The sequence below is a fragment of the Phocoena phocoena genome, chromosome 1 (genome assembly GCF_963924675.1).
Source record: "Phocoena phocoena chromosome 1, mPhoPho1.1, whole genome shotgun sequence".
Taxonomy (NCBI): Eukaryota; Metazoa; Chordata; class Mammalia; order Artiodactyla; family Phocoenidae; genus Phocoena; species Phocoena phocoena.
This window is the reverse complement of record NC_089219.1, coordinates 133,180,687-133,205,555: the sequence shown is the minus strand read 5'-3', so window position 1 is coordinate 133,205,555 and position 24,869 is coordinate 133,180,687. Positions and strand designations below refer to the sequence as shown.

General features: G+C 41.8%; 1 protein-coding gene across 2 annotated transcripts in view; it reads left to right on the top strand.

Annotated features, from left to right (window-relative positions):
* The window catches only part of ASTN1 (astrotactin 1), a 316,153-nt gene that overhangs the window by 233,216 nt on the left and 58,068 nt on the right, over positions 1-24,869 (top strand). For both annotated transcript variants that reach the window (XM_065877622.1, XM_065877613.1), the window contains exons 12-16: positions 68-234; positions 2,613-2,807; positions 4,181-4,308; positions 10,803-10,907; positions 12,798-12,986. In XM_065877622.1, coding sequence (XP_065733694.1) covers positions 68-234; positions 2,613-2,807; positions 4,181-4,308; positions 10,803-10,907; positions 12,798-12,986 — 784 coding nt within the window. The remainder of the gene's footprint in view (positions 1-67; positions 235-2,612; positions 2,808-4,180; positions 4,309-10,802; positions 10,908-12,797; positions 12,987-24,869) is intronic.

Below are 24,869 nucleotides of genomic sequence, written 5' to 3'. Positions count from 1 at the left end.
TTCTGGTTCCCAGAGAACCCAGGTCCCGGGTTCACCCACCTGTGTGGATGCTTTCTGATTGTGCCAGTGCCCATCCGGACTCAGCCCCATGAAGGACAGCTCTGGTTGCTATGACCGCCACATCGGGGTGGACTGCTCTGATGGCTTCAACGGTGGCTGTGAGCAGCTGTGTCTGCAGCAGATGGCGCCCTTCCCGGATGACCCCGCCGTGTACAACATCCTCATGTTCTGCGGGTGAGTTGAACTGCCCATGAGGCCACCGGGCTTACTGGGATGAGGGACTTTCAGGAAAGTAAACGGATGTGAACCGGTCACTCTAGGCCAGCCCCTAGGCTCTGAGGAAAGAGCCTGCAGGACTGGAAAAGGGGTATTTTTAAAGTCAGAGTTGGAAGGACCCTTAGGGGAAATCTAGTGTCACCACTGAAAATGAGGAAACTGACCTAGGGGTTTACCTAAATCATTGCCTGCTCACACCAGAATTTCCAAACTGTGTTTGTGGTGCTATGTTGATTGTTTTGTGACAAAAGGATTCCACGGTCCAAAAGCTTGGGAAAGATGGTGTGAAACTAATCAATTATCAAGGAAGGGACTTGCTGGATTGTTGCCGAAAGCCAGTGCCTGCTGCATAGTCGTGAGAAGATTATTCAGTGGACTCATAATGTTATTTTATTGTATTTCATTTTATTTTCTTTCTTTGCAAGTGGCAATTTTCCTGTTTAGTTTCTTGTAAAATCCCATTCCATAAATGGAAGCTTGATCTCAATTTTAAAGTCTCCATAATGTCATCGTTATGGTTGACCCACTTCAATTAATGAGGTAAATTCAGCCAAAGTTGCATAGAATTTATTTATTTAATAAACATATATTTGAGCACCCACCTTGTGCAGACAACCTAGTTAGGTGTCAGATATAGGAGACACAGTAGGATGTGAGATCTGGTCTCCTCTCTCTCAAAGGAGTTTACGATGGGATGTGCGGCCACGAGCACAAAGGAGGATGGGGGAGATGGCAGTGTGAAAGGACAAGTTGTCAAGATGCTCAGGATGGACTAAGAAGGAGCCAGCCAAATTTAAAATTCTTTCCAGAAACACTGTGTTATGGCTCAAGGAAGGAACCACTTTATCTTGTCCCAGACCTAAGCTGGTGCCATAAAGTCCTTTGTGGGTCTCAAATCAGGTCTGTTGCCTGGACTAATACAGTAGGTCCCTAACTGGACTTTCTTTCCTATTTCATCAGAATTTGGTACCCATGTACCTTTAGCACTCTCCAAGCCACTATATATAGCCTGCCAAAAGAAATCCTTGATTTTTGAGGTTCTTTAGGAAGACCAAATCACATGCACTTATAATTAAAGAGCTCTGCTCACACCTGTTCACACGATATGTAAACGGTGAATGGGGAAAACAAAGTTACATTAACATAGGCTTCATTTGTACCTCTGCTAATGACGATAGCAGCATTTAATGAGCACCTACTATAGGCTAGGCACAACATAAGTTCTTTGAGTTCAGTATCTCACTTAATCTTCTCAGTAACCCAACAAAGCAGCTACTGTTTTTCTCACTTTTACAGATGTGGAGTTCAATCAGCTAATTCAAGGTAACCCACTAAAGGGCGGTGTAATTGCCATGATAATATTGCTTCTCACCACTTAAAACTATGATAATTTGTTCCTCTATATAGAACAGAGGTCTTTATCTTATTGCAACAATTGCTATAGATAGCAATAAATGATGTGTTCTAATGTCATGAACATCTATAAATTCCAAATTTGGTATGTTTCTAAGGAGAGACCCAAATTAAATCAATATGCTTTTAAAATGACAGCTTTATCAAAGCCGTTCTTACTTGAACGAACAAATAATGTTCTTCTCACTATAACTACAAATAAAGTCCAATTAATGACTTACGGGTTATTGACCCATATCTACCAACATCAGTATTGCTCTTCCATTAGAGTAACTGCACATGTTTAATGGGGAGGATATCAAGGAGGTGTCCACACAACATGCCCTAACATCTCTTTAGTTCAGGAATGCTACTCTGAATTAAGGGGGAGTTAATCTTATGTTTGGATATATTCAAACAGAGCACAGCAGCAAGATGATCAATCTTTTTAATTTCTTAGCTGACTTGTCACAGGACCAGGTTAGAAGGTTATTAATTTCTTAAGCACAGTGTCATTCTTTTTGCTGCCTAATTACCCTCCAAACAAATGCAGGGTCTGGCCATGTAGATTGTTCTGGAGAAAGACTCTAGAATACTTTGGATTTAAATGTGTTAACTCATTTATAAGCTTATATCCAGTGATTCTTACTCAGACCTATCTGGGAAGTCCTACACTTATTAGAGGAGAAAGAACTGCAAAGCTCTGGAAGCACTTACCCGCGAAGGAAAGGTGAGAGGCTCTGTATGATCACATAATGCAAGAAGACTCCGTCTATAGACCTAAGAAGCTGAGTTATATAGGGGACAAAATCAAATCAGGATACTCATAATCTCTGGCTATCCAACATTCTCCCAAGGCATTTTTTTTCCAATCTGTTGGGTTGCGTTGGCTGCATGGCTCATTGATGGAATAACTTCTTATCTTGAGCTTTCCACCATGCTAGGTGCATCGAGGATTACAAGCTTGGTGTAGATGGACGCTCTTGCCAGCTCATCACAGAGACCTGTCCAGAGGGAGGTGACTGTGGGGAAAGCAGAGAGCTCCCCATGAACCAGACCCTCTTTGGGGAGATGTTCTTTGGTTACAACAACCATTCCAAGGAAGTGGCTGCTGGACAGGTGCTGAAAGGAACATTCAGGTGAACCCCACGTCCATAGCGCTGGTTATTCAGGGCTGTTGATGGATCTCTTCTCTGATGGGTCTTAAAGTCAGCATAAAGTCTTGTATCTTGGATCCAGGTAACTGTGACCCTAAAAGGATAGGTTATTTTCTCTCCCCTGGTCTTTACTAGGTTCACACTTCTCCTTCCAGAACCCAAGAACCCTGAACAGTAAAGCGTTAAAATAAATTTTTACCTTGCCCAGGCAGAGACTACAAGATTTTCCATGGCAGCCACCACAAAATGCTCAGGTTCTATCATCCCTCTGAGTCTTGGCAAATGAGTCAATCTAGCATAGGTCCTCAATATGGTCCAAGAATCCCTGAGGGTCCCTGAGATCCTCTCAGGGGATATTCAAAGTCCTGCCTTTTCCAACTACAGAGAGGATGGGTTTCCTTCATATACTTCAATCCAAACAATATATTGCAATAAGTTGAATGCAGAGGTGAGAATGCAGCTGTCTTCTATGAAATCAGACATTTAAAAAACTTGCAAAAAATGTAAAATAATGCCATTTGTCTCATCATTTTTCAAGACATGTTAATATTTAATGGATGTATTATTGTCATCTAAAAATATATCAATAAATATTTTTTAATTTTTTCTTTCAATTTCTAATATGGTAAATGTTGATAGATATAATCTACATAAACAAAAGCTACTTGGGGCCTTCAGTTATTTTTAAGAGTGTAAAGGGGGTCTTGAGAACAAAATGTTTCAAACCACTGACTTAGAATACTTCTAGGCAATTCTCCATTTGACCCCTGTCCCTAATCTATCTTAGGTTATTTGAATACATCATCCTCAGAATCCATGCATTTCAGGAGATGATGGTGATGATGATGATGATGATGTTGAAAGTCTTACAATATGGACCAGCAGTTGATAGCAAGCTAGGTCTGGACTCTTACAGGCAAACTGATAGTAAACTTTCGAGCTATTTTTTGGAGTCAATTGTGTTTTCTGTTACAGACAGTAGACTTTACTAAAATTTCCCCTTTTAGCCTGGGACCTCATTTGCCAATGGCAAGCAGTGAGGTGTCACAATGAATATTGTGGTGGCTTCATTTGCCCAGATCTTCTGGAGAGGGGATCAGGGAGTAGGGACTGGGGTGGGATGGGGGGAAGAATATTCTCGATCTTGTAAGTAGACCTTTTCAGCTGGTTTATTTCTCATCTCCCTCAGCCCTTGCCCTACTTCTCACACTCGTGTCTTGCTCCAGACATGTACCTTGAGTGGGGTCCAGGGTGAGGGGAAGTTTTTGGTCCACTGTGGGTTGAGACATAGATCGCTCACCAAAGAGTGGCGTTCACTTGAACACTCAGAGATGAACGTCGGCCTCTGTTTCCAGGCAAAACAACTTTGCTCGAGGTTTAGACCAGCAACTGCCAGATGGTCTTGTGGTGGCCACTGTCCCCCTGGAGAATCAGTGCCTGGAGGAAATCTCAGAACCAACCCCGGACCCAGACTTCTTGACTGGTGAGTGTGCCACACACCTTACTTAACTGGCAGAAACAAACAAGCAGCTCCCTGTGATGCTGTGAGCTCAAGACGCTTGACCTTGCTTCTTTTGGTTTCAAAGCCAGTGATTTTCTTGATATGTGATAAAAGCTCAGTCCTAAAACTGAACACTAGTAGGATTATTTGTCAGTGAAACGGCCAATATTATCACATAATTCTCTGCAAAATGGCCATAATAATACCTTTCCCTGCTAGTCTTATTGGGATGCTTTGAAAACAAATGAAATAATAGATATGTAAGAGTTCAGAGTTCTCAGTGGATTAGAGGAAGTGACTAGGTCACAGCAGAGGTAGAAAGAAGGTAGATTGCTTAGAGCCTAAATATCTGTCATTGGTTCCCCGGCAAGTGCTTCTAGAGCAGTGTGAGAGAGTAGAGAATGCTAGAGCTTTGTTGTCAAACGACCCTGGGTTTGACTCCTGGCTCTGCTACTTTCTAGCTGTGTGACATTAGACAATACAGTCTCTTGGGGTCTCATGGCCCCCATCATAAGATGGGGATCATAACACCTGTCACTCCATGTTGCTTTGAGCCCAATGGCACTCTTCTCCTCGGCTCACTGTGGAACGAAGGTATGGGCTGATTGGGAGAGGCAGGAATACTAGGGGTCATTTCTCCTTTCTGTGCCACTAAAGACCCCCAGTTAGCACCTCCTGGACCAAAGAAGGCATTTTGAAGTGTTCCAGGGACCCTTAAGAGGCAGCCAACCGGGAACTCAGCATCACTTACCAGGAGTCTCGACATGAGCTCTTTCCTTGTCAGCTTTGTTCATTTCTCCATTACTCCTCTCCCTTCTTCATTCTATGTCTTCCTTATTCTAGACCCTTCTCCCCTTTATTTTCCCCTTTTCTTTTTTTTTTTATTTATTTTTATTTTTTTGGCGGTACGCGGGCCTCTCACTGCTGTGGCCTCTCCCGTTGTGGAGCACAGGCTCCGGACGCGCAGGCTCAGCGGCCGTGGCTCACGGGCCCAGCCGCTCCGCGGCATGTGGGATCTTCCCAGACTGGGGCACGAACCCGTGTCCCCTGCATCGGCAGGCGGACTCTCAACCACTGCGCCACCAGGGAATCCCTATTTTCCCCTTTTCTGAAGAATAGCTTGAACTGAGTGTAAACCTTTTTCAGATATCAAGTTATGTCCAAAAATTTCGTTTAGACGAGAATGGGATTAGAATTAGGTCTGTCTGAGTTAGTATAGCGTAGTGATCACTAGCTTAGGCTCTGGATCCTGACAGCTAAGCTCAGCTCTTCACTGGCTGTGTGATCTTGGACAAGTTACTTACCTTCTCCGTGGCTCAGTTTTTTACCTGTAAAAGTGGATATTATAGTATTATCTTTCTTATAGGATTAGTATGAGGAATAAATATTCATAAAGTTCTAAAAACAGTTCCCGATACATACTGAGATGTATGTTTATTAACTAAATAAATATACCAAGGAAGAAAGAAAATATGAACATTCAAACTACCAAACTGTGCTTTCCTTATAGAAGAAGGAAAGGGGGCAAGGGAGAAAACAATTAGATATATTCTGGACCAGAAATAAATCTCATCGAAATAAGCTGCCTGCTAAAAGATCACACACACACATACACACACACACAAACCTGAAAAAATTAAAGTGCACCTCTGGGTGTGTCCTGAAAGCCTACGTCTCTAGTGTTTGGCAATCTAGCTTTCTTGTTTCCATGTCATTGGCTGAGAAACACCTGCTGGGTGTGTGTAAAATGCCTTGTAAAGGAGGTGTGAGATGGTGCACAGAAGCAGGACAGGCTCCACACTGCCGATAAACTACCTGGCTTCTGTTTAGAGAGTCACCAGGGCAACTCTCTCCCACATTAGAACTTACATGGAAGTGAGATTTCAGTTGTCAGGCTGGGAGGACACAGAGTGGTCCTGGATGCTGCCTGAGCTTTTTGGGGAGGATAGATCTGAGAAGCATCAGAAAAACATGTGCCTGAATCTCCATCTTTGGAAATAAGAAAAAGATCCAAACTTTGTTCAAATCCACAAGAGAAACTTCTTTCTTCCCTGTGCCCTTGGACCTCTCCTGATTTGGTATAGCAGAGGCAAAAGGAGTGGAAGGATGTCCTGGTGGGACCTTTCCTTTTTCATGGTCTTGAGACAGTGACATTCCTAAAAGTACAAAGAGAACTTTTCTTGACCTGCTAGTTTTCTACCCAGCCTTTCTTTTTAATGTATTTTGATTAAGAAGTGATACCAGTTAGTCCAAGAGCAGGTATTTCCTTTGATGTAAGAAGGAATCAGTCTTGTTTTTCAAAGCCCAGAATAACTAGAAGAATCAGTTAGAGATGGCTGACCACTTTTCTGCCATATTTATTTCCTAGTTCTGGTAACATTTTACTTATATCTTTCTTGAGAGTCATACAGAGAATGTCATATCATGCTGCACTATGTGCTATTACAGGTCACGGTCCCCATAAACCTACAAGCTTAAAAGGTTTTTGGGCAAAAGTGATCTTCAGGTTCTTCTATATCAGCATTTTCAAGCATGTTTTTTTTGTGAAAAACTAGCCCTCCACTCATAAATAGGTTCTATCTTCAAATAATTTGGAAGTAGCATCTACCTCTCAGCAGTCTGCAGCACCTGAGCATGGAACAGATTCCAAGAAGTCCTGCACTAAAGAAATACCTTTTACTTTACTTAGCCCAGCAATTCCCAAATCTGTTTAACTAGAGAATCCTTTTACACATAACAGCTATTTCGAGCTTTCAGAATTATTGGCTTAAAGAATGTACTGGAAAATTTCTGATGTATGTGTTTTATCTTGCCGGTTACCTTCTTCCTTACCAAAACAGTTAAGAACTCTTATGCTTTACAAGCCTTTTTGGTGTTATAAGTTGTGTGGAAATAAATGAAGACCAACAAAATGAAAACAGGTGAAGGCTATTTACACACAGCAAGGGAGTCAGCCACCATCACTTGCATTTTGGCAGAGACTGAGAGGCAGGCAGAGAAGTAGGAAAGCTTCAGAGTGGAAAAAAGGGAGGGCTTCAGATACGCCCTGATAGGCATGTAAGCTGTTGGCAGGTGATCCAACTAACCAGGAGTGAGGTATTCTTAGGTAAATGTTTAGGAGACCTATTTGTCTTTCTCTGGTGGAACCTAACTTGGAAGCAAGAACAAAAATTAGGGAAGCTGTCAGTTATTAATCAAGTCCTGGTGAGTTTGGCCTGATTGTTACAGGGGTTATTATTTGGCTTCCTGAACTAGAAGAGATGGTGGTCTGACTTCCTACAAGTCTGACTTAGAGACGGTAGATTAGCTTCTTGGGCTGGTTGCTGTAGATAATAAGGTGGTTTGCTGGGCTGGTTGCTGCCGATTGTGGGTCAGAATTCTGTTTTTACATGCGGTCTGGCCATCATCCATTTGTATTTTCAGTCTCTCAGCTGAGAAAAAAAAAGAGTCCAGAGGCAGATCAAGGAGGAAGAGGAGGCTGCTGGTCACATTCATGGGTCCGATGGGCGCCGTAATCACGGAATCTTAAACATCCCCTTGACATTTCAATAAAATAACAGGAGAAAACTTTCTTTTCTTTCTTTCTTTTCTTTCTTTTTCTTTTTTTTCTTTTCTTTCTTTTTCTTTCTTTCTTTCTTTCTTTCTTTCTTTCTTTCTTTCTTTCTTTCTTTCTTCCTTCCTTCCTTTCTTTCTTTCTTTTCTTTCTTCCTCCCTCCTTCCCTCCCTCCCTTCCTCCCTCCCTTTCTTGTTTCCTTCCTCCCTTCTTCTTTCTCTATTCTTTTCTTTCTTTCCTACCTTGCCTGCCTGCTTGCTTTCCTTCTTTCCTCCCTTCTTTGTTTCTTTTTCTATCACATAGGTCTATTCATTCTTTTTTCAAGCATATGTAGGGAAAAATAATGTTCTTTCTTGAGAAAACAGAGATATTTTGTTTGGAAAAAAAGTCATTCACAAGTGTATCACAAATAATAATAAAATGAAATAAAAAACTGGGACTAACCACATTGCAAGGGCACACCGAGAAAGAATCCTATGACTCAGCAAGAAAATAGGTATTTTTAAATATCCCTTTCCTTTTAACTAATGGAAATATTATCTGTAAGTGGGCACAGAACAACATTTCCCGAGCATTAACAGTTATATAACTGTTTCCCTGACTATGGTGTAGCATAAAGGCACTCAGTAGAATTGTTGTTTAGCAGTGAAGTAATGGAGTTCAGTTGTTTGGCTCATCCTGGGCGAATGTGGGACACTGTCATCCCTGCCCACCGCCAACACCCGTGCTTCTTTTATTTTCCCTTCCCTCTACTGACCTGAACTAAGGCCTGGGAATTTATAACAAAAACGTCAATTAACAAATGTCAAGTTCACACAATTAGAAGTGATGAGAGAGAGGTAGGGAGGAGGGTGGCAACATTATGGAAACCATGTATGTATATGATGTTTTAGCTTTTCTCAATGTGCTTTTATACCCGTAACTTTATTTTGTCCTGACAACCTACCTGTAAAGTAGGCAGGATGGATACTATCATCCCCACTTCTCAGATACAAAAACTGAAAGAAATGAGTTGCCTAGCCCCAAGTCACACAGCTGGTTGGAATCACAGAATTGAAAAGGAAACAAGGGGGCATCTGAGCTAAGCCACTCACTTTACAGATGCAACAACTGAGAATCGCAAGGTACCCTGGGCAGGTAGCCAGAGAGGAAACTCAGGCCAGTTGATTGGCAGGCAGAAACTGCCCCCTTCGGCAGCATGGGTGCCTTAGAACTCCCGCCTCCTGATTTCCTGCCCTTTTCTTTTCCTGCTGGGAAACAAGTCCATTAAAGGGAATGTTTCCTGATATATTGAAAAATCTTTATCGGGCTTGCTATCTTTTTATTAATAGAGTTTCTGAAATAACAGCAAGCTGATGAGCTAGCATCACTGGAGAATGCATACTACGTAGAACAGTTTTACAAAACATGCACATTATAACTCGAATGAAACGTACCTTGGAGGTATGTGACTGGACTCTTAAACTTGTAAAGTTAGAATTTCCTTTATACGCTTTTACGATTGACGTAAAGGCGAAAAGCCAGCGTATGCAGAAGTATGACTGCCGTCACAAAGCTTAATGCCCTAAAAGAAGAGCATTTGAAAGGAAAATTGCTGAAAACCTTCTTTTAGTTTCAAGTAACTTATTGATTACCTGAGATCAGATTTAAGCAATTGATTCAGTAAGCACCTCTTCTGACCTTTTTTCCTGTTTTTCTACCGATAATTATTCCTATATGATTCACACAGAAATGGAAATTTGGCAATCACTCAGCTAATTTGATCAGAGTTGACAAGCAGCTAATTAATCCTACCTACTCTTCATCCAGTTTAGGCACTAAATTAGTTGATTTAGCCTGAAGGAAGCGTGGGTCAAAATGGCAGGATGATTCACTACGTATGTATCATTGCCATTATATTTACACACACACGCTCACTGTCTATCTAAATTTATTATATATGTGGCCATTATATTTGCATATGTACATATATACGCACACATGTGCATACATCAGGCATAGAAATGAAGCCAAAGTTGGTGCTCTAAACTTAGCAAGGTGATTTTTTAATTTCCTGTGGCCTAATTATTTTGTTTCTGTAGCATTTTATATTTATAGTAATGGCTAGAATTCAAGTAGAGTGCCACTCTTTCTACAAGGTGTTCAAGCAAGAACAGCTCATTACAACATCACTAAGAGGCTACAAGGATATATTTATTGAGAATGACCTTGGATAAGTAACTTGGCTTCCCAGAGCCTCAGTTTTCCCATCTGTAAAATAGGGACCACAAATAAAGTGCCTATCATGTGTCTAGCACATAGATGACACTCAGTATAGGGCCCATTCCTGCCCCTTACTAACTTAGTCATGCTGACACTGTCCCTCCTGGTAAAGACGAAACAAGTTTATCAGCTTCAGAGTAATTAAAACTTAGATACGGAACACAAATCAGTTAAATGGGACACAAAAATCGATGTTATCAGGAACTTGAGCTGAGTCAATTATTGCAGCTATTAAAGAGTGTAAAAACCTGTGTGTTACAGTAAGCCCAGAGTTTCATATGAGTTTATTAAGGGAGTATTGTAGTAGTATAGTTACGAACCCTGTTCTGGTCTCAGACACATCTGGAACTTTATCCTGGCTCTACCTGGTGGCCTAGGGCCCTTATGCAAACTCCTGTCTAAGCTTCAGTTTTCTCATTTATAAGATGCAGACAATAACACCTAGTTTACAAGGATCATATGACTATATACAAAGTGTTTAGCCGAATGCCTGGTACAGAGTATAGGTTCAATAAGTGATAGCTGTTGTTACTATGATTCCAGAAATTTTCTCCATCCAAAAATGCTTTCTCATTTCCTCACAATTACACCCCCTAAGCCAGTAGACTTGGGACTTGAGACTCCACTACATGCACTGAGCCCGCATTTCCTCTGTCCCTAGGGATGGTGAACTTCAGTGAGGTGTCCGGATACCCCGTCCTGCAGCACTGGAAGGTCCGCTCTGTGATGTACCACATCAAACTCAAACAAGTGACCGTCTCTCAGGGTGAGCACAGCTGCAAGCCATCCCTCCCACCTGCTCCTGGGGTGTGGCATTCCTTCCCAAGGGCACGAGCCTTTTATCAATGTTGAAGATGCCATCCAAAATGTAGCCACTCCACGAGATCTATAACCTAGTCACTCGATTCACCCTTCAGGGCAAATGGCTGGAATCGGATCATTTTCTTAGCATAGATTAAATTGCAAGTCTTATCTTGGATAATAGAAGAGATGGAAAGGGCAAGGCGGGAACCACTGGAGATAAATTTAAACACACACTTTATCATATTTCCTGGAGTCACCCAGTGTATAGAGAGGATATGCGAAAGCAAACTTTTTATAAATTGACAGAATAAAACTTTCCAAGTGCAAAGAGTATACTTTACTATACCTTAGAGGTTCTATATGATGAAAGAAATAAGGGAAAGAGAGCAAGAAAGAGGAAGGGGAGTGGAAAAATAGAAAATAGTTATGGTTCCTAAAAGCAAGTAAGCAAGATAGATAGATAGATAGATGAATGTAGATTTATCTACATCTATGTTTTATATATATAAAGATATGTATATATATCTTTATATCTAATAAGTTAAGGAGTAGTGAATTCTGAACTTAGGATAAATTGTTCCAAAACAGAAAAATGAGGCACCTTGTATAAGTATTCTTCAAATCTTAGTGATAAATAGAGAGTTGTGAAGAGAAGTGAGACATATACTAGAGAAAGAAGGGGCCTTAAGGATATAGAACATCTCCAAAGTACACAAAGGGACTCAGAACTTTTTATTTTCTATCACGAAAGAGTTCTTGGCAAGAAGGGATTGGGATGTGGCTATTACTGAAGTGAGCTCTGCTGGTGCAGAAAACACTTGGAACGAGCAAAGTTACTCGTCATCCTAGAAAAATTCGGCAGTATTTTTCACATACTCAGTTTGCACGCAGCACAGGTGCTATGCATATCAGGGGTTAACAATCACATATCTCTGTTGCCACGTGCTTTTAAAAGCCACACATGGCATCATGGACGATGTGGACCTCTGCACTTGGGGTCTCAAGCCTGGGCCGGGCTCTGCCTTGTCCTGATAGGACACAGGTGTGTCAAAAAAGAAGGCTGTACAAAGTTGGTCAGGTAGGGAAGGTATTGGATTTGGAAAATTTGCCATAGGTTATCTTTCTGACAAATATGAATCTCTTAAACAGGGAAGGCCAATCCAAGGAGATTTGTCTGGGGAGGAGGCAAACAGATTCCTTCCTCCATTTGCCATTTCAAAGTCTTTATACTTTTGATTTTCTTAAATAAATGTAAGCAGTGTTTTAGTGGCTTTCCTTATCTTTCTTCTTCCATTATCTTCCCATACCCATTTCTCTGCATGAAGGCAGCATCCTGAAAACTTTTTTGGTCACTACCCACAGTTACAGCACATTTTACACCGTGACCTTGTGCACAGGCATGTCCCCACATACATACCACAGAAGGTTCATGAAGCCATACTTCATCTTCCCAAGTGAAATGTTCTCTGCTGGTATTTGCGTTTCTATTTTAGACTGTGCTATTCTTTTTCATTTTTTAAATGCTATTATTTGAGCTCACTAAATTGATTTAATGTCATGACTTGTGATTTGAAACAAAAAACTTTGACTTAAGCAGGGAGGTAGTGGAGATTTGATAATGTTATACTTAACTTGCATGAAGTTAACAACATAACTAACTGGGTGGAAGAAATATTCTTTTAGGAACTGAAATGTCTGATTTAACTACCTGGAAGTACCTGGTAGCCCCAGCCAGCTCTCCAACGTCACTTTGGGCCACATGGCACTTGCACACAGAGGCTGGATGGCCTGGGAATCCAGATACCCATATTGTAAGTCCTCACTCTTTTTCTTGGGTGACCTTTCTCCATAGCCCTCAGCAATGCTCTCCACTCCCTAGACGGGGCTACATCTCGTGGGGATTTTGTAGCCTTGTTGGACCAGTTTGGCAACCATTACATCCAGGAAGCTATCTACGGCTTTGAGGAATCCTGCTCTATCTGGTACCCAAACAAGCAGGTCCAGCGGCGACTCTGGCTGGAATACGAAGACATCAGCAAAGGTGAGTGACATGCTCGTCAGCAAGTTCTACTCCCTGTGCAAGTCCTGGCTGCCTAGGTACATCCATAGGACCAAAAATAGGGAGTCTGTAGGTGAAGGACTAATTCAGATTTGCCTCGATGTTCTTGCCCACCCTTTAAATTGCCAAGGTTTGGTTGCTAAAACCAGATGTCAAAATGGGAGTATTTGGGGAAACTTTATATGCAGGAGGGGGTCCAAACTGTATGACCACTGAGCAGGTTATCATAGAGGGAGTCTTCTAAAGGGCTTACCAGCCACCATGCATCCTGTTACCATAGCACGGGCAAAATACTAGACTGTTCTTATGGAGTGGGGGAAAAAAGGAGAGCGTTTCAGTCTCCCCCACCACTCCCTGCCTCCGGCAATCCCATCCTACACTGGCTGGCAACCCCTTCCGGTAATTGCATAGTAAACCCCTTCTCACTCCATCCTGCCCTGTGTTTAGGGGCAATTTTCCTACTGCGCTGTGCTGTGAGGAAATCTCCATTGCCCCAGGTGTTTGTGTAGCTCTGGATAACAGCCTCCCAAATAAATCTTGGTCCACTGTTTGATGGCAAGTTAGTATTCAGTCCAAGTAAGTATAAGAAATTGGATTTTCTGGGACCCTTTGAATCACCTTCTGATGTAGGAGGAGTACTGGCTGGTAAATTTGTGTTCTGATCGACCAAGACTGGTTTAGAATTGCCATTCATGGAATTTCTTCTTCTTATCTTATCCTCATGGCATTCTGATGAGCTCAAATTATGGATGTGTGAGTTGCTAAAGGGCAAGTGATGAAATTAGCACAGTGAAAACTCAAGAAGTAGGTCATCCTAAGATTTAATGATCAAGGGTCCCTCTGAGACTAGGGACCCCCTGCTGTCATCAGTGCTACAGTGGGAGAAAATACGCTCCCGTGGCTGAGATGCCCTTGGTTCTCTGAGCTCCATACAGATTTCTATTTTGTCTTGAGGCATGAGAGCCCCTCTTCTGACTGGGAGCTTTCTTCCAAAAGAAGCAAGAGGCTTGTACCTGGACTGCAGGCTTCCCCCCAGGTCCTGATTCCTCTAAGCTCAAAGAGACAACCGCAGGCTTCTTGTATCCCTTCAAACTTCAGCATCTTAAAATTGTTCTGATTCCAATTTGCCAAGAAGGAGTATAACGTAAGCACATTTCGATAAGATCAGTTCCAGCTGGCAAAACTGTTATGTTTCCATGCCAGAGCCTAGCGATTGAACCAAAGGACTAAAGCCTCCTCTCTTTCTGTTTGCCAGTGGTTCAAGGATTGCCAGGCTCTAGGACTGCTGGGAGATGCGAGCCTGACCTTCCTCAGAACTCCTGGTTCTACCTCTTGCGTCTATCCTGAGCATTGTAGTATCCTTAAGGTTAAATGCGAAGCCCAGGAGGGAACTTTGTCCATGGCCTTGGCACTATGCCCTATCCCTCTCCATTCTTACACACAGGAACTAATTTTGTCACAGTCCAGCTGTTGGCTTTAGTTCTCATAAATATGATGTATATCACCCCTTGCTTGTTATTGATATTAAAAGATATTCAAATATTTTAGAATGTTTATTTTGATCTCTTGCAATTGTCCATGTATACCTGCCCCCCAGCTGACTCCGGCATCTTACCTCTGTGTCATAGAGTTTATCTCTCTTATTGTTGCATGTGATTCTTACCTTTAATATTTTTCTTCTCCCTATGCACTAATTTCTTTTTATTCCAAAAGCACGAAGCATGCTACTGATTAAGGATTATAAGTGCATAAGACAAAGGGAGATTTTCTTCTGCTTTTCTGCACTCTGGAGAGGATTGCTCCAGAATGGAATTTATACACTAGTGGTGACAAGTGTTCTGAGAGGGCTATACCTACCATGGCATAAAAGTGACACCTTTTTAGACTCGAGTCCTTTAATTATATGTTCTTGCCTATTCTAACTTTAAAAACTTTCCAGTGAAAAGGGGTTTTGTGTTCTTTGCTTTTGTACCTATGATTAGATACCTAAAATTGCTTATGGATTGAATAGGAAAGAGGTTTATCAGGGGTGAAATGAAATGGAAAGATCACAGGACTGAAAGGCTGGGACTCTAGAATCTGCCAGGTGACTTTTGTTTAGTCAATCAACTGTAGGCATCTCCCCTGTAAAGCCTTCTGTAGTTTCTTCCAGCTCTGACAGTTTATGGATCCTAGAAGTCCCCTTTATGTGAGAGGCTTCCTCAGGTGACACATTTAAGTAAAAGACTTTCCTCTTCTTTCTACAAATCACTACACAACTTCTTGAGGGTAGGTTCTATGCCTTATTCAACTTTGAAATCCCAGGGTCCAGCAGAGAGCCGGGCACATGAGAGTCCCTCAGCAAGTGTTTATTATTGTTGAGGTTGTTGTTAGTGATGGCAGTTGGGGTTGTCTCGGTGGGAACGGTGGTTAAAAGCTCTTCTGATGTGGTGACTTCCCACGTGGGTTTTATCATAGACACATAAAACGATTTAGGTACGCCTGACTGATGAGAACTCAGAGATGGGTATTTTTGAACAGGTCTTCAGAAGGCAGCCTTTTATTCAACAGCCACTTATTCGTCATACAACCACTATATGGTTTGGTCAGACCATTATGTAGGAGCACCTGTCTTAAGATAAGTCTGACTGGAGCCCATGAATAACATATTTCCATTTCTCACGGTCTAAGATTAGCCTCTCTTCTTTTTCTTTTACAGAGCAAATAAAGACTATCTGAATTGAAATTTCCAACCTCACTCTCTCTGCTTCTAAACTGACTTCCATCTTTTCTCATCATCCTTTGCCCTTGTGCCTCGGGAAATGCAGTGAGTTCCTCCTCTTCAGGTGCATCTCTCCACCTGTACACTTGCTTCCTTCCCTCTCTGCTTCCTCTTAGTCCTCACTCATTCATTAGCCTCCTCTTTTTTCATCTCTGCAACCTCTTCAGCCACAATTATCCCTTCGCCAACCTTCTGTTTTCCAAAAAATAATATTTTTATAAATATGCAACTCTTTTACCACTGTTTCCTTTCAACATGTCACCATCAAATTTCTTGAGTAAGTAGTTTATACATCTTTTCTCTACTTCCTCAACTTCTTTTCACTCTTCCAATAATTGCTTTCAGCCCCGTCACCCTTACAGAAATTGCTCTGGAGAAGGAAAAAAAAGACTTTATAAGCAGAGGTTCATTTTTCTATTCTGTGACCATTTCATCTATCTCAGCTAAAGAATTTGTCCCTTTTGGCCAGATCTGCCTTCTTGCAAGTCCTCTCCCTTTGTGTCTCTGATGCTTTTCTGTCCAGATTCTCTTCATAAGCCTTTGGTCTTTATTTCTCATTCTTTTTTGCCCTCACTCCTCTAAAGAAATTGCTTACATTTTGGTCATTTTCTAGGATTTCACCCTTAATGTTCATCTCTTCTTCACTGTTGCTGGGTGATTCTCTTTTGTATCTACCTCAACCCACATCTCAAATCCTTCCCTTCTCCCTGAAATTCAAAAGCTCATTTGTCTGTGAGTGTTTACCATTTCTACCTGGATATTCTATAGGCACCTCAATGATCAGCATCTCTTTTCTCTGTATCTGCTAGTAGATTCATGAACCACATTGATGGGTCAAAATATAAAGTTAGGGGTCTTCTATATTCTCCTCCACCCTCCACATTCAACCGTTTACAAGTTCTGTTCTTTTTACCCCCTAAATATTTCTTCAGCAGGTGTCTTCTCGTCCATTTCTCAAAATTGTATGAGTTTACGGTATCAGCTCTCATAAGAAATATTGAAATAGCATCCTCAGGTGCCTTCTTCAGTTTCCTGCCACTCTCGTCCATTCTGCATTTCACTATCTGTTATCTTTTTTAAATGCCCCTTAATGACATGACTCTTGAGCTTGGAGCCCGTCACTTATGCCTTACTGCCTTCTCAGCATGAACATGGCTTCACTCCCTGTATTAGTTTCCCATGGCTGCTGTAACAAATGACTATAAACTTGGTGGCTTAAAACAACATAAATTTATTTCCTGAAAGTTCTGGGGCCAGAGATCCAAAATCAGTTTCACTGGTCTAAGCTCAAGGTACTAGTGGGGCTGGAGGATCCTTCTAGAGGCTCTAGGAGAGAACCCCTTTTTTGCCCTTTCCAGCTCACAGTGGCCACCTGTATTCCTTGGCTTGTGGCCCCTTTCTCCATCTTCAAAGTGCATCACTCCAATGTCTGAGTCTCATGGTCTTCTCTCTGACTCTTTCTGCCTCCTCACGTAAGGACCCTTTTGATTACATTGAGTCCACCCAGATAATGCAGGATAATCTCCCCATCTCAAGAGTCTTAATTTAAGCATATCTGCACAATCTCTTTTGCCAGGCACAGGTAACATTCATAGGTTCTAGAAATTAGGACCTGGGCATCTTTGGGAGCAAATATTCAGCCTACCACACCCTCTACCCTCTCTGGCTGCTGCATCACTGACCATTCCCTACCCCAAGCATTCCTCCACTCTGATGGCACAAGACTGCTTGCTATCAGTCCAAAACCCTTGCATTTGATTCCAGACAGTTTAAAGCCTCAGAGTCTCCCTTCCTGCCCCAGTCTGAGGCCAGAGGTATGTGCTCTAAAGTCTCCACAATTACTCGTCCCACTCAGAAATTTTCTCTTGGTCCCTCTCTTGCCCACCCGGCCCCCTGACCCTACTCCATTCCCTGGTGTCTGTTCCTTTGCCTCATTTCTGGATGGATCTTATTCTCTTCTTAGGCCCTTAGGATCAGCAGATCAGTCTTCCTGGCTATGATTTCTGTTTCTTGCTTGTGTCTTTTAATCGCCCCTTCAGCTCTATAAATTGCCATCTGCAATTAAATGATACCTTGACCCAGTGTCAGGCCCCAACTCTGGGTCCAGGGTCAAGGTTCCCACTGGTTCAGAAGAGGAGATTGAGCCTTTCCACACTTCTGAGCCTACCTAACCTTGTCCTCTATCTACCCCTATTCTACCATCACCTTTCTACTCTTCAAGAGCCAGTTCTAACATCACCACTTCCACCAAGCCTTCCTTCTAGTCAGAATTCTTTGCTTCCTGTTTCATGCTCTTGGAGCTCCTTATATATATCCTTTGACAGCAGTCTTGACATTTCCCTGTATTGTCATTTCCCTGTATGACTGTCTCCCATGATAATAGACTTGGCAGCATGTACCATATTTCCCTCCTTTTTGTAATTTAAAAAGTTTATTTAAAAAATGCAAAATGTGTAAAACAATAAAGTGAAAAATACATCTTCCTCTCACTCTTATCTCCCAGTCATCTAGTTCCACTCCCCAGAGGCAACCAGGCAACTATTACTACAGTTTACTGTCTATCTCTCCAGATATATTCTATTCCTAGCTGTGTGGAAGTGAGCAAAGAAAGTTGCAGAAAAGTAGATATATTAGGGTCTTGTCTGTTTTAAAAATGTTATATATAAATATATGCATATACACATCTATATAAGTATAATCTTTAGCCTCTCTCTCACTATCTATGTATATTTAGATATGTGTGTGTGTATGTATGTACACACACACAAGTTATCTGTTTGTTTCAAGATTAGGGATATGGTATAGGGTAGGGGCTTTTATTTTTTGTACTAAAAACTTCTGTGTTGCTCTTCCTACAATAAGCATGTGCCACTTTTATAATAAAACTTTTTTAACACACTGAAAAATATATTCTGAAAAGTTTCTGTTATCTAAAGACTTAGAAAGTTAACTGGAAAAAAACAAATCACACAATTGTATCTACAAAGAGCTGAACTTTGGATAGAAATCTGGGAGGAAGTGCAAAACAATAGGATCATTTCTTACCAATCTTTGAGTCTTCACCCCTGACACAGGGCCTGGTATATTATTAGCATCTATTGTACTGTTTGTTGAACGAATAGATCCTTTAGTTTGTTCTTACTTCAGAAGAAACCAGTAAAAAGAGCCATAGATCTGTAGATTCCAGAGAAGTGACCAAAATTTGAACCTTCTTCAAATAAGAACTTCCAAAGGCTTAATTTTAATCCTCAACCTGACACAGTAAAGCTCAGTACATTTTCTTTCTCTCTTTATTTCTTTTCTTTTTTTTTTTTTTTTTGGTACTCCATTCAGGAGTGGATTTCCTCAGATCTTTCTTCCTTTTCTTTTCCAATATCACTTTCATTGCTACATTAGATCTGACCTTTGCCATAGCTTTTCCTCACCATTGCTTTTGGGGCATATCAGTGGGGTTATCTGGGTTGACAATTGGCAATAAGCAAGCTCTTCCTTTCTGTTGTACCTTGTAGTCCATAATCCACTGGGGGCTGGGGCATAATCCACAGAGGGTTGGTTGGTTGGTTTCCAGCCAGTTGCTTCCTTTCCATGGGGAAAGCTAAGAAGAATAGCTTCCTCTTCTTCCGAGACACAAGTTGAGAGTTTGTCCCTTAAGGGGACCCTCTAGCTCTGAGAAGTCTTAAGTTAGATTAGAATCAAAGAAAGAAGTAAGCCACCTGGATGGCATTATATTTCTACCACACAGGATCCCACGTTTTCTATTTTTCATCAATTATTTTTTGGGAGGACAGAGCCCAAGAAAGACTCAGTTGGCTCATCTGCCCAGGATAGAGAACAGATTTCTTCCATGGCTGAAGCAAAAACAATAGCTGAAGCAGCCATCAGCCTCTGATCCAGTGTGTGAGTGCTGGTCAGCAGAGACCTAGTCTTGTGTATTTGATGCCAATGAAGTTTGTATAATGCTTTACGTTTCACGACCCCAGGGTTGCAAACCAACTGCAAAGGCTCTCTTATGCACATTCACAATGACGAAGTTAGCACACAAGTGGCAAAGCGATTATGGCATACAGCTATTTTCTTTCAATGATTAATTAATTCATTCAACAAACGTTTGCTGAGGGCCTGCTACATGCAAAACCCTGAAGTGAGCAGAGAGGGGGTTTCGAGAAGACATCTGTTCTATGGCATTCCCAGGCAGACAGGCCTGATGAAGGTGCCACTGGTGCTGAGCCGGGTGGTATCATAAACAGAGGCTTCCGAGAGGATCTAAGCTTTTCTAAACATATGTGTGAGGATTTATTTTGAGTCTTCAAGTCCCCAGGCTCTGATGCAGAGTCCGGAGTAAAGTGGATCTGTAGGTTGAGGGAAGAAGTTACCAAAATAATATTACCAAACAGCCTGTTACATAACTGTTCTCATTTAATCCTCAAACGTACACATCACTTAAGTCTTACGTTCCCTATTTATAGATAAGAAAATAAAGCCTCAGAGAGCTTAAATAACTTGCATGTGGTCACCTAAGCAGTAAGTGGCAGAGTGAGGATAAGAAGAATGTCTTCACCTACTGAGATACATTGCAAATGGCAGCTTGCTGTTTTGCCTGCCAGTGGCACAAGAAGAGATGAAGGTGGGAAGATGAGTGGGCCAAATGGAAGTAGGATCAAGATGGAATTGAAGCCAGGTGACTGGTCTAAAGTGACCACTACAGGGCCAGATGTCAACCATGGTTAGACTTCAAGAAGGATCCACTGCCTTTCGTCTTGAGTTTTCAGGAGTTTTGGTTATTTGTTGTGGGTTTTTTTTGTTGTTTTTTTTTTGCCATGATATATGATGATGACCCAGTTTCTGGAGGAGTTTTTGTTTTTCTGTACAGCAGTGCTTTTCAGAATTTAATATGCATATGTATCACCTGGGATGTTGTTGAAATGGTGATCCTGATTCAGTGAGTCTGGGTGGGGCCTGAGATTCTGCATGTCTAACAAGCTCTTGGATGACACCAAAGCTGCTAGTCTGAGGAGGACGTTCTGAATAGCAAAGCTAGATTCTCTCCTCAAAGACCAACAGGGAGTGGGTTTCCCCATCATCCCTGCTCTCCCTGTCCAGTGCAGGAACTTCAACACGGGAGCCATGGCACGGTGGCCTCCAGGGCTGTGTCCTGGTATCATCTCCACAGTGGAGAGTCTCACAGAAAGGAGGACGAGCCTGAATGGTTTTCACTTTAGGCCAGGACTTTCCTCTGATTAAGCCATTGATCATTAGGCTTGTGTGCAGAATTGAACAGTCTTAAGCCCTCAGGCACTGAAGGGAATTGGAAACATGCCAACCATCAGGATTAAAAGTGATAAGCTGCTTTTTAAAAAAACTTTGTGCTGTAGGCAACACTGTCCTCGTCTTACTATCTCAAACACTCTATTTTTTAAAATAGTGTTCAAGAGGTCCCCATTTTTTCCTCTCAAAACCAAAAATTATTGGAGTTTCATATTTTTACCTGGCTATTATTTTAGTTGATGGGACAATTCTGGTGGTGATGTCAAACTTCTTTCATATAATGATAGGCCTGACAGTAGTGACATCTTGTCCATAATGTACAATTTAGTAGTTGATTATATAGTTTTCTGGATTATTCTCTCCTCCAAATATGTAAGTTTTGCCTTAACAGTTTGATGGATTGCTTCCTGAGAGTGGGCTCATTCATTCATTTATTCAGTTCCTTCTACATCTAAACACTCGTTTAGGCACTGGTCCAATAATGGTGAACGATGCAGAAAATCTTCCTGCTTCTATGGCGCTTATATCTTAGTGAAGAGAGAAAGAAAGTGGCAAGTGACAAATGAAAGCAATAATTCTAGATAGTGACATATACTATGAAGAAACTAAAATCGGGGGTGTAATAGAGGGTGACTGGAGGATGGGTGGGGGAGCTGATTAAGCTGGCAGGCACAGGGCACTTCCCTGGTGGTCCAGTGGTTAAGACTCCATGCTTCTATTGCATGGGGTACAGGTTCAATCCCTGGTCTGGGAATTAAGATCCTGCATGCCGAGAGGCAAAAAAAAAAAAAAAGATGGCAGGCACAGAGAAGGCCTCAATGATGGTAATGAAGGGGTGAGTTTTGAGTTTGAGCTGAGACCTGGCAGACAAGACAGAGCACGCAAAGATCAGGGGGGCCGAACAGTCCAGGTAGGGGACATAGCAAATGCAAAAGCTTCATAATTTTTTGAATTCTCATAGCTTCTAGCATCAGGTAGGGCGTATAGAAGTTAGTTGGTAAATATCAGACTGTTAACCAACATGACTGAGAAGAAAGAGGCCTGGATTCTCTGGTGGAATATGGAGAGAAGAAGCTCTACTTCTAGTCAAACTTGTTCTGTTTCCTAGATTCAGCAAGCTAAGCTGGGATCAATTTGTTTAGCCCATCGTCTTTTATCCAACATTTAGATCAATGCTCAGGTGGGCTGTCCATGGTGCTCTAGACCCAAGAGAAATAAGCATATGGCGACAGGCTTAAGAGTACAATACATATATCTACCATGACTTTTATCTCGGTCTTAAGCCATGGTCTCCATACCAAAACTAATAGTTTATGTCTGCACAAGAAAATATGTTGGGAAAAAATTACAAGATAAATGGTGAGGCAATGGGAAATCCTGCAGCAAATGTGGAAATCTGAACTTGACATCACTTGGGCTTCCCGCATCTTTTGGGATGGGTGCCTGTGTCTTAACTGGTAATATGTCTATATTGTCCATCCAACTCTAAGGCAGCATGTTGAGGGAAAGAGCACTGGATGGGGAGTCAGGAGATCTGGGTTATTGGTCTCAGTTGAACCGTTAGTCAGTCAGCTGACCGTGGGTAAATTACGTAGCCCTCTTCAAAATCATCTTCCCATCTGTATAATCACTAACTTGAATTAGATTCTACTTAGAGTTTCTTCTACTTTTGGTGTTCTGTGACTTCTGCATATTCAGCAAATGATTTCTACTTCTCGTAACAGAATGCAACATTTAATAATGCCTGGCTCGAGGATAAATAGGCTAACTCAACTGATACTGCAATGGAAGGAGCATAATGCATCTGTTTATAGTGAGGATTTAGAGTCAGATTGGCATCAAAATTTTTATTGAGAAGTTTAATTAGTGGCTGTGAGCCTCAGTTTCCATGTCTGTAAAATAGGGCTATTGATACTTAGCTTACAAGTAAGGATAGTGTAAGGGTCGAATACAATAATTATTTATGAAACACAGTGTCTAGCATACTGTAACTGTTCAGTGCATTGTGACATATTATTACGACTATTATTAGTACTAGCATTATTTCAGTGAAATTTGCAGTTCAGTTCACTATTTTTGAACAAAATAGCTGCTGATCAAAATGTCAAGAAGATGTCAGTAAAACTGGGTAAATTTCTTCTTCACAGAAACACTGATGTATATTTTAGAAGTCACAAATCACTAATTAGGCTAGTGGAACAGGGGGCGTCAAACCAAAATTACAAAAATTAAGACCAGAATCACATCTTTTGGCTGCTCTTTTCAGTCCCAGTTATAGCTCCTTTGCTAAGAAAAAACCAGGAAATAAGCACCACCCATATTAGAGGGATTTTTTTTTTTTTTTTTTTTTTGGTGGGGTAAGGGAGGCTATAAGAATGTGCTCTCTGTGGAAGAGAATCCCTGGGGACGTTTTTTTGGATAAGCAGCCTGGGTGTTACTGCTTTTTAAATGCAAAGCAGCTGTCAGGTGCATTCTCCAAAGGGGGAAATTCATGCAAATGTCCAGCTGTACTAGCCTTCCCTGTTACCTGTAACTCAAAGCCTGTGCCGTCTGGTTCTGCCGCCTGCATACAGATGTGGACTCTGATTCCTCTTGTGCCCCAGAGGTGGGACCCTGGCCCTAGTAACAACCCAGGTTCCAACATAAGTGGATGTTGAGGTAGAAAGATAACTGATTAGTAGTTTTTGGGTTTTTGTTAGGCTACTGTCTCCTCCTGTTTTCCATGAATAATCTGCTTTAGAGGAACACTCTTGTATTCTCAGAGGCCTGAGGAGATCACCAGCTTCTGGAAGGTGAGGGCTGTCTCTAGCAAATCTCTGAGGTCACTCCCTATTCCTACCCCATCTTTTGCAATACATAACGCCATGCACCGAATCTAGCAGGCAATCAATAAATATTGGTTGAATGAATAAATGAGCAAATAGCATACTTTTCTCTCCTCCTTTTCCTCTTCCAATGGAAATGACAGCATATTGTCCAGGACAGCATCTCCTCAAACACCATCCCCTTCAACCCCCCGGCACCAGCCCACCCCCTCATCATCCCTCTTCCATAGCCACAGGACTGATTGTTTTGTGTGGGGGACATTATCCACTTGCCCCCCGACCCCAGAATTATGTCATGTCCTGGGATTTGGCATTAGAAAAATAGACTAGTCTTTAAAACCAAGTGATCGGGCTTCCCTGGTGGCGCAGTGGTTGGGAGTCCGCCTGCCGATGCAGGGGATGCGGGTTCGTGCCCCGGTCCGGGAAGATCCCACATGCTGCGGAGCGGCTGGGCCCGTGAGGCATGGCCGCTGAGCCTGCGTGTCCGGAGCCTGTGCTCCGCAACGGGAGAGGCCACAACAGTGAGAGGCCCGCGTACCAAAAAAAAAAAAAAAAAAAGGAAAATAAGAAAACCAAGTGATCAGCGACTGGGATTACATACTAGGAATTGGTGTAAATCCATGTGTGGACCTCCAATTTGCAATCGTTATTTCAAGTTTCTGGCTACCAGTTAATGTTGTAGGAGCCAACAATAATCTTTCTTTTACCACCTTTCCTATAATTGCTTTTTAAAAAATAAAGCAAGTAGGAAAGTTTTCTTTATAGGGAAGGAGGGGGTAAGGGAGTATGTGTTAGGTGTAACATGCAAAAGTTTAAACTGAAACATAAGACATAAAACTACTGTGACTTAAACCAACACATCGACAAACCCCTTTCATCTAAGCTTTACCCATTTGGCCACTAACCATTTCTGATTCATTCCTAGTTTCCATGCCTCTGTTGTTAAGAGACAGCCTCCCTGAATCTCATGGAACTCTTTGGAAGTTGGTTCAATTATTAAAAGATGTAAATTAA